Source organism: Salvia hispanica, chromosome 2 (genome assembly GCF_029641045.1).
Source record: "Salvia hispanica isolate PSC_SH4W2 chromosome 2, Shi_PSC_v1, whole genome shotgun sequence".
Classification (NCBI taxonomy): domain Eukaryota; kingdom Viridiplantae; phylum Streptophyta; class Magnoliopsida; order Lamiales; family Lamiaceae; genus Salvia; species Salvia hispanica.
This window is the reverse complement of record NC_142693.1, coordinates 39,246,731-39,257,522: the sequence shown is the minus strand read 5'-3', so window position 1 is coordinate 39,257,522 and position 10,792 is coordinate 39,246,731. Positions and strand designations below refer to the sequence as shown.

General features: G+C 32.6%; 1 protein-coding gene across 1 annotated transcript; it reads left to right on the top strand.

The window, feature by feature from the left end:
• Nucleotides 1–690: 690 nt before the first annotated feature.
• On the top strand, nt 691–1,981 carry LOC125215906 (putative BOI-related E3 ubiquitin-protein ligase 3). Its single transcript, XM_048117492.2, has 2 exons — nt 691–1,065; nt 1,143–1,981. The coding sequence occupies exons 1-2, from the start codon at nt 793–795 to the stop codon at nt 1,626–1,628; spliced, it is 759 nt and encodes a 252-aa protein (XP_047973449.1). The 5' UTR covers nt 691–792; the 3' UTR covers nt 1,629–1,981.
• The last annotated feature ends 8,811 nt before the right edge of the window (nt 1,982–10,792 follow it).

Genomic DNA, 10,792 nt, shown 5'->3' with positions numbered 1-10,792 from the left:
AAAATTCAAATATGGGATGAAGTAATTATTGTAAGAAAAGTTGAGCATTACGAGAGATGTTGGAATCCTATTCTTCAGCCTTTGCAAATCACCCATATGCTGACAATCCCTCATTACCCCTTCTTTCCTCTTCCCCACAACCAACTTATCACGCACATTTGACCCATTTTTAAAAGGAAAATTCATCCCAATATAATTAATACCTCCAACACATTCTTAATTTCAAAATTATTACAACATTTTTACAATGTTATTTAGTTAAATTTGAATGATAGTACCTAAATAATGAGGTCCCCCTTGGGCCATGCTAGTTCTGACTTTTTGTATGTGTATATAGTAGTAATATATATAGAGCTATAGAGAGGAATTTTAGAAAAAAATAACAATTAAGTGGACAAGAATAATTTAGTAATTTTGAAGAAAAGGAGGAATTGAATTGCTCGTATTCAACAACGCTCCTGTGGCTCTGATCCGATAGTTTAGTCACAAAAATTGCATGTGTACGCCCTTGTGCTTAGCCATCCTTCTTTAATGCATCACAAGAATAGAGAGAGGTAGGGATATAATAACCCCACCATTTCCTTTCCTTTTCCTTTTCCTTTTTAAGTTTTTTTCAGTTACCTTTATTTATTTTCATTGTTTTTAGATGATTTTCAGTTACTACTTTATTTAAAGACTGAAAACATTTTCGATTCCAACCTCCCAATATAAATACCCACTCCCCTCCTCTCTCCCTCTCTTCTCTTTTATAATGTGTGTTTAACCTAACACCTCTTCTTCATTTCTCTGTTCATGGCGATTCAAGCACAGCTCTTTTCGGAGAATCTCGGCTTTCCGCTCGGAAATTCTCAGGATTTGATGGTTGAAAATGGTTGCGGATTCGATAACCTCTGTTTCGCCCCTCAACAGCATCACCAATTGACTCAGTTGGATCAGTTTCAGAATTCGTCGCGGATTTCAGTTGAAAACAACGCTCAATTTCATCAATTCATGACGTTTTCGCAGAGCGTTTCGTCGCACATAGAGAGGCAGAGGTTGGAATTCGAGCAGTTCCTCAATTTGCAGGTAACAGAAAATTCATTAATTAATTATTTTTTAATTACTAATTAACATATGTGAATGTGTTTATTGAAATTGAACAGAACGAGAGATTGAGAATGGCAATGCAAGAACAGAGGAAGCAGCATATATCAGTATTGATGACGAAATACGAATGGAAGAGTGATTTGCTGCTGAAGCAGAAGGATGAGGAAATCGCCAAGGCGGCGAATCGGACGACGGAGCTGCACAACTTCATGAAGAAGATGGAGATCGAGAATCTGACGTGGCAGAGAGTGGCCAAGGAGAACGAGGCCATGATCGCGTCGCTCAACGACTCCATCCAACGGCTCAGAGAGTCCGCGTTTTTGTCGGAGAATGCAGCGGAAGATGCTGAGTCTTGCTGCGACGAACAAGAGAAAACCGAAACGAAGAAGAAAACGGTGTGCAGAATCTGCAACACGAGGAATTCGTGCGTGGTGATGCTGCCCTGCCGACATCTCTGCTCCTGCAAAGACTGTGAGGTTTTTCTTGATTCATGCCCTGTTTGTAGTATGCCAAAGAAAGCAGCCATTGAAGCATTAATTTGATTTTTCTTTTTCTCTTTTTTTTTTCATTTCATTCAAAGACGAAAGCTCCTTTCTTTAATACTTGAGATTTTGATCATTTTTCATCATGCCTATTTTTTTTCATGAGTGTGAATACACGTTTATTCTTTTATTTTTTAATTATTTAGTTTCCTACCATATAAAAGAAGTACTTAATACAGAAAAGAGAAAGGATGCATCAGTTTCAGAAAAATGAACACTATTGATCCTCTGTTTCTTTGCTGTATTATTCACTTCTTCTTTTTTTCTTTTTATTTTTTGTGTATGAGTAGTATGAGGCAAATAGAGCTTTCCTTTATAGGTGTTTTTGGTGAAATTTATGTTTGATTTGATAATGCGTACCATGTGTGTGACATAAGTATGTATTTAAAGACTAGTAGTATAATCTTTATTCCGATGTACAATTAAATACATAAATTTAAAAAATATTACAATGACGCCAAAATCTTTTAATTTGTTACTTACTAATACTATCACTTGAATTGGTGAAAAGGAGTATATGTTTTGTTATTTGTGAGAAATAACTATTTCTTTGCTTCAAAAACTTTTTTCTAATAAAAAGAAATAAATACCAGTAGTAAAAATCTCAAATCGCTCTATTGAATGCCAAACGGTATTGAGGTTTCATAAAGAGCACGTATCGTTTAGTCCATCTACTTTGATTACTAACTCTAATCAATTGAACAATTGAAAAACGTGTCATTAAATCCATTTACTTTCAACTTAAAAAAAGGCTATTTAGTTAAATAAAATGGAATAGTCAATTAAATTATAATTTGGCCAAATTTTTAGTTTATGATAAATTTTAAAATAAAATATTTTATTACATAATTTCAATTTTTTCCAAATATCTTGTATGCATACAAATCAATATTTTTTTTATTGTCTAAATAACGTTGTTTTATCAAAATAAGTATCTTTTCTTTTCTTCTCATTTTTTTTTTATTTTAACTACCATTCTGAAAATTACCAATATGAGTTTGGCACTCGGATGGGATGATTAAGAAAAATTGTAACTATGCAATTTCGACTACTATTTTGTTTTCAAGTTTCATAGTTTTGATGAAAAATGTGCAACTTAGCACCTAGTTGGGTAGAGGTATGAGGTCTCTGCCTCCCGCACCCTTTACCCAACTAGATAGAGAATCTTGCCACAAACAATCCTGTTGGGTGGTTTGCCCTGGACTTCCATGGCCCTTACTCGCTCAGGTAGGGGGTCTTGGCAAAAACCACCCGGTCATGTGGTTTTCCTAGATTCTCGAGGAGCTCTACTCGATTGGGTGGTGTGATATCTTTTGAGCTACTCGATCGGGTGGCGGCCTATGTGTGTCTGAACCCAATTTTTAGCTCTCCTATTCTTTTCTTAGCTTGATCCTTCAACCCAGACCTCAATCGATCCATGGTCCATAAATTTAATGTCGTACTCGATGTCAAACACTCAGATTCGCGTCACGATATTATATGTGAACTTATTGTGAATATAACACAAAAGAGTCTTTTGACCCACAATACATCTTCCTAGAATACAACCACATGAAATCAACATTACTAAACCTAACTAAATTTCATAAATATGGAAAGCTTATATACTCCCTCCGTCTCACAAGAATATGCACTTCCTTTCTAGTTTGTCCTATAAAAATATGCATTTTCTAATTTTAAAAATTATTTCCTCTCTACTGATGAGATGAGCTCATTTTCCACAAACAATACTTTAATTACTTTTTCTTTCTACATTTATCTTATTTTATCAATTTTGCATTACATTCCGTATCTAATCCAAAATGAATAATCTTTGAGGACGGATGGAGTATATGTTAGTGACTTTTACGCATTTTTTTTGAACGCGCGTTCTAACCCAAATGTGTATTTAGGTTAAGCATTGTCCGAATGCATGTACAACTAAATACGCATTCCCATAATGTGTGTTTATCTGATTTGTAAACCAAATTAAAATGTTTCTCATATTGAGAACCTATATTCAATATTCTTTCAATTTGAGAATTTTCCAACTAATATACACGTATTTAGTTAAAATTGAAAAGAATTATTACAATTGTGTAACTAATAGATCGTGCCTTAGGGATGTGATCAAATAAAAACTCTAAATATTGTTCAAATCAAAACTATGATCTGGACTACTGAAAGATCACAAAAAGTATCAACAGAAAAATGTCAACAGAATTTCAACGGTAGTCAATGATTGATGCTGTGTTGATGCTGTGTTGACATTAAAATCTTGAAATTTTACACTATGTTGATATTGTATTGAAACTGTGTTGAAGCTGTGTCGAGAAATTTTGAGTTTGTACAATATGTAAGTTTAAATTTTATCACTATCACTACCCTTGTGCCTTAATATTCCGTATACTTATAGAATGGGATTTTTTCAAAGGTTTTTCAATTTGACCCAACAAAACTTATCTTTTTAATTTTTTAAAAAAGATAATATGATGTCATAGAATGCATGATAAATATTGTAGATACTAGATAGTAGTTTCCCACTAAAGAAAGAAAAAAGGAAAAGAAGAAGAATATGATCTCCTCATTTCTTATGTGTACGATATCATTTATCGGGCAATAGCTACCACTATACAGATAGGGTTAGAGATTAAACCAAAAAAAAATAGGTACCACTATAGATAATATTTTCCACTAATCAAACTCCTTAGCTTTGAGAAGGATTTTATATAGAATCAAGTTTGCCTTAAATCTAATATTGCAAAGCATCAAGTTTAAATGTATGAAACGTAACAGCATAATATATGTATGTATAAACTCAAACCAGTCTTTGTTTGGGTTATCTATAATTGGTATATTTTCCTAAAAATATATAATAAAATAAAAGAAGAACTATTGCGAGTTGCTGTCTTTTAGTTTGACTAGTAAAAAAATGCATAATTAACCTAAGGTCTAGTCTAGAGAAGTACCCAATTTTGGAACTACATAATTGGATAAAGAGTTAAACGCTTGATATCGATTTTGTGTTCCTTCTTGCAGATTGATTTTCCAGGCTGTAATAAAATCCATATTTGAGATGTCGGTACTCTCATTTCAATGCATATATATTAAAGTATATAAATCAATTAATAAACATTATTAATTGGACGTGGTGATTGTGTCCTACAAAGGAGCTTCAGCATTGTTTGTGATGTTGACTCCCAAAATCATTTATTTTTAAATCAAAAGTGAGAATTCGAATATAATTTTAGTCATTGAAATACTACATTACAAACCGCCCCCCTAAGGATAAAATTTAGGTATTTGCTACCCATATTTGAATGTAAGAACGCATGGCCGGCTGTTGTAGATGCCACCGCCACTTCACCGCGACTATATGTTTATGCCTTTTTCTTTTCTACTTTTTCAACCTTTTACCATTATAACATGTACTCCAATCACTATCACCAATCTCTAAATTATAAGGATTATTAAGAGTATGATAGATAAACTAAAAATAATTGTGAGATCTTTAACTCACTGCAACAAAAAAGTTAGATCACGACACTTTTTAAGCTATCAAGGTCAAGGATGCTAATTTGTGTATCTAATTATACCACCAACGCTTCATAAAGTGTCATTATTGTTAGTGTTCCAGTTAAAATTAGGAGACACAAATGGAAGCTTCCAAGCAAAAGATAGATAATTTGCCTTCAACTTAGGGACGCTTTCTTTTGCATCCTAAATTATGATTATTTTTAAAATTTTCCAAACACTAATAACTGCATCTTAATTTTTGTGTCCCTTTTTTTTTAGTAACGGTAAACATCACTAATGTAATGATGCAGTCCAAGAACATTTTAGAATAGTATAATATTCCTTCCATCCTATTCTATGTAGATCATTTTCTTATTTGACGTGAGATTTTTTGTTGTTTTTTTATGAATTTAACTAGAGAGAAAATCAAGTAAAAGAGAAAATAAAATTGAGATACTTAATTTTCATTTTAGAAAATATATCGACTAGAATGAAATATCCGAAAAATAAATGTGCGACTACAAGTGAGACGTGGAGAGTTTTGTTTTATCCACTGAAGACATTATTGGAGGCATTTATATATGATTTGATTACTGAAATTGAAATTATTAATTCGATAACTTCCTTCAAATATGATCTTTAGAGGGAGAGTAAAGGTTCACGATAAAACACCACTTAACTAGTAAGATTATTTTCTTGCAATTAATATATCGTATTTTTGAACCACATTAGGTGGGAATAAATATGGATACTCCTTATTAATACATTTATTTTCAAAAAAAGTTATTACTCCTTCCGTCCCAAAGAATATGCATTTTGGGTTTGACATGAGTTTTAATGTAAAACTGGTAAAGTAAGAGAAAGGTGGAGAAAAAAAGTAAATAAAGTATTGTTAGTGGAGAATGAGTCTCACCTTATTAGAGAGAAAAAGACTTTACAAATTTAAAAAGTGCATATTGGGACGGATTAAAAAGGAAAGAATGTATATTCTTCGGAGGAGTATTATTCTGATAAGTTATTATTGCGGTCACCAATTAATTCAAATATTCATTCACCGTAAATCACTTAAATGACCGAGGTAGAAAAAATAATCTTTCTCTTAAACATAGTAGTATGTCAATTTCATCTAATAATTATTCTATTAGAAAAGAACGTTGGAAAATCAATTAGATATCTATTATCTTTGCAATGAATGGGAACTCTGTAACTTTATTATTCGTTTCACAATTCTAACGTGATAATCTTCTTTTAGGCAAACCCTTTATCAAGTTTCAAATTTATAAAAAAAAATAATAAAGCAACCATTAATTCTTTTGATAACAATTAATTCAGCAGGCCCAAATGGATACACACAATATATCATATACATAAATAAAATAATAAAGTCGTGGTGCTATTTTTCTATGCTAGTGAATATTGATGATTCTAAAGGGAAGGACACGTAGTTGACTCTCTAAATCTTTGAAATTGGATGAACGTTTTTTTATAGTGGGGTCTCCTCTAACTGTACCCTACTGCAGCGAAAGTACTTGACGGTGTGGACGGCAAAAAATAGACAGAGTTGCTTTTAAATGGGCTTTCGAATTGGCCCAACTTTGTGAATCATATCCTCTTTTGTCACCTAATATCAGGGCCCACAAACATTTGTCTATGAGAAAGAGCCTCGCTACTATAATGGGAATGGAATGGGAAGTCTCTCTCTCAAAGTCTTGAAATTTTATGGTGTCAGAATCTTGATTGGCAGGCAGTAGTTTAAAGTGGAGATGACTGGAATAATGGCGCGTTACATGTAGTTGACTAGTGATGGAGAAATATGCATACCTTAATTGATTTAGATGATTGGGGTTTGACAATTTTGAATTTCTAATACTTGGCTGCTAAGCTAAAAAAGATGGTTTCTAGTAGAAACTACCTATAGTTTGTGAACAGAATTATCAGTTTTGCCTATCTAGAATGCCAAGTTTGAGTTGTGTATTTCATACATTACGATCATTCATATAGATATACGATCCCCGCAGGGGCGTAGCGCAAATGGCAACGGAGGGGCAGATCTTGCTGCAATGAGCCTGGGTTCGTACCCCACTGTTGTCGTGTAGTTGCTTCCATCTCTCAGGCACAAGTGTGAGACCTTGGGAGACGGGCTTCTAACAGTCAGTGGGTTAAGGCCTCCCCCTTAACGGGCTACTGCATACCCTGATTTAAATCCCTCACATGATGTCGAACCGGAGTGTGGGGGCCGCCAAAGCGACGGAATCGTCTTTTCTGCTGCAATATAAATATACGATAATAAAATTTTGAATCATTTGCTTACGCTATAATCGTTAGATGATTTGATGAACAATTCAAACCATCTCAAAAATCTCATACGGCAATGTTTTTAATTGATCATTCCCAAATATTAAAAGAGGGGATGTGATCAAATATAATGACAATCCTCCAAACATTTTCCCTAAAAAAAATAAACTAATTTCTTGAAAACAAGAGTGAGTAGTGACTAGTGAATAAAGAGCAAGAGAGTAAAGAAAAAAACGAATATAGTGGGCTAACTGGGCCTAATTTGCCATCATATATGAACTGAAGTGATTTTCACAAATAGTGGCCCAAGCACTTAAAATATTTGTATGTTTATTTCCATTTTATTTCTCTGAAAAGTTGGTTTCTCATTGTTCCGCCCTCTATAATTATTCCCATTAAAATTTATAGTGAACAACATAAATAGTACCTGATCTTTCACTTTCGCAAATAAATGGTACCTGATCTTTATTTTATATCGTTTTTGGTATCTGTGATAAAAATAACTCTAGGTACCAAATATGTAATTCTTTTGTTATGAACGATATTTTTGGAAAATTCAATTAAAATAGTACTCCACCAAATATGTGATTTTTTTCTTCCCTTCTTATTTTTTTTTCTTCTTTATTTTCTTCTTCTTTATTTTTCTTCATTTCTTCTTTCTTTTTATTATTTTATGTTCATTTCTTTTTTCTTTTATTTTTTCTCCTTAGTTTATGTTTCCTCTTTTTACTTTTCTCATCTTTATTTTTAGTGTTTTATACACACATCTAATTGCATCATAAAAAAAAATCAAGAACAAAACACCTAATTGAATTAATTATATAAAGTAATTAAATCAATTGAATTTTTTTTATTAAATTATTTTATACTAATTTTAGGGTTGAAACACCTAACTAAAAATATTCAATTCTCTGTATCATTATGAAATACAATTCACAATTGAAATTTTTTATTAAGACTATATTGATTAGTTATTAATTTAATATAAAATAATAATAATAATTATTATTATTATATTATATGATTCATAATTTAAATAATAATACTATAATTATTTATTAATTACTAGTACTACCTTTTAGTATTATAACAATAATATTATGATAATAATTAATACAATTATAACTATAGAGTAGTGATAAAATGCAAACTTATATATTGTACAAACTCAAAACTTCTCAACATAGCTTCAACACTGTTTCAATACAATATCAACACAGTGTAAAATTTTAAGATTTTAATGTCAATACAGTATCGACACAATATCAACACAACATCAATCATTGACTACCGTTGAAATTCTGTTGACATTTTCCTGTTGATGTTTTTTTGTGATCTGTTGACATTTTTCAATGGTCCAGATCATAGTTTTGAGTTTTGAAGCTACTTGGGATGTGACAGTACAAGTGTAGTGTGTGTGCAGTGTTGCGATATTCAAATAAGGCAGGTTCCCCAGATCCAGCAAGTCCACTAGATCACTTGGTCTAGGAACTCGTAGGTTGTGCGGAATCCCGGTCGTCGGACACACAAGTACTTCCCCGCTTCAAAAACCCTCAACCACTTTACTAAACCTAGTATAGGGAAGTAGGGATCGATCCCAAAGAGAAGGATGCGTAAGACTCGTAATCAAGGATTTGGGAGTATTTTTGGTGTTGGCTGCTGCCACGCATTTTCTTGGGTTGAGGAAAATTAAAATTAACTTGACTTGGGAATATTAGAAAGAAACTTAACCTAACAGCTAGACCTAGGAGATAATTCTACGGTGGGACCACATCTAAGAAAAAGCAGAGTACGACTGGAAAGTGGCAGAATAACTACTCTCGTACTAACTGACAGTGACATCGTCTTCTACAACCAAATTCGCATAAAACTTCTTGAGAAAACACATAAGCAAATCAAAAACAGGGCTACTAACTTGAAATCAAATCTATGCATAAATAACGAAGAACTTAACAGATCTGCATACCTAGACGAAGTGAAATAGAAAACAAAGGAAATAAAACAAGTCTATCAACTACTGTTTCTTTCACACGCCAAAACCAACTTCAGACGCTAAATCCACTCCGGATCCAAGCGTCCGACACGGACTCCAAACAGAAGAAATTCTCCATCACGTCAGATTTACAAATTTAAGCTCCGAACACTCAATCAACCACAGATCTGTCACCAAATTCCACATCAAACACCTCAATAACGAAATAAGCAGAGATCGACATAGCAATTTAAGAATTACGCTAACAGCAGAGAGATCTAAGCAAAATAACTTGAAATTAAACAGCTAAACTCAGATCCATGAGCGATAAGCAGTTAAACATCATCAACATCAAAGTCGACTCCCAAAAGTGAAGTTCGACGGTGGAAACTAGCAAAAACAGCTGAAATTAAAACAATTGTATCTTCGCCCTCACTAGGACGGTGTTACCAAACTCGAGATCTTTAGAAAGTACCCCCCCCTATCACGATTATCCCCAAAATTTTTCCCAAGTGTGTGTGTAAATGTATGAGCTAAGAAGAGTAAAAAAAACTCCCTTGCGCTGCATGCTCCTCTCTATTTATAGGCGTTTTAGTGGGTCCAGCGAGGAATTGATAATGACTTTGTTGCCCTCAGCTGTAGACTCCCTTTATCACGCCAATTTCTTCGTAATTCCTGCTCATTTCGTTCCATTCTCCTGCTAGACCATCTCCTCCATAACTTCCTCGATCTAGCCATTTTCTTCACACACCTGGCTTAGTAAACGTGTTAGACCCAGCAAATTATAACATTACTTTGCACATACCGATGCATGAAATTAGCCTTATCAAGTTTGTACAATATTTAGAGTTTTCATTTGATCATTTTCCTATAACTATAATTATATTTAAGTATATTTGAATGATATTAAAAAATAAATTAATTATTAGTTTATAATATTACAATAATAATATTAATATTGATTAATAATAATAATAATAATAGTATAAAGAGTGAGGAGAATGAGCGAAATATTATAATATCACTTTTGGTACTAGTTTTGTCAATGCCCAAAATACCCTTTATGACATAAATGGAAAAATGAATTTGTTTAGAGTGTATTTTGGGGTGAAAATTGCATTAGGTACTAAAAATGTGATTAATAGATACCAAAAACGATATAAAATAAAGATCAGATACCATTTATGTGCGAAAGTGAAAGATTAGATACTATTTAGGCAGTTCACTCTAAAATTTAAAGTATTATTCCCATGAAATTTAAAATATATTTCTCATTAATTTAAAGTATTATTCCCATGAAATTTAAAATATATTTCTCATTAATTTATAACCTATGCATATGATATGAGAATTCCATCTACCTATTTTATACAGGTAGTCTTTATTATTCAAAGCTAGTATT

Bases quoted from the DNA above. Each gene is read 5' to 3' on its own strand.
- LOC125215906 (XM_048117492.2), top strand. From the start codon at position 793: ATGGCGATTCAAGCACAGCTCTTTTCGGAGAATCTCGGCTTTCCGCTC. The intron at 1,066-1,142 runs GTAACAGAAAAT...GAAATTGAACAG, and splicing joins AGCAGTTCCTCAATTTGCAG to AACGAGAGATTGAGAATGGC.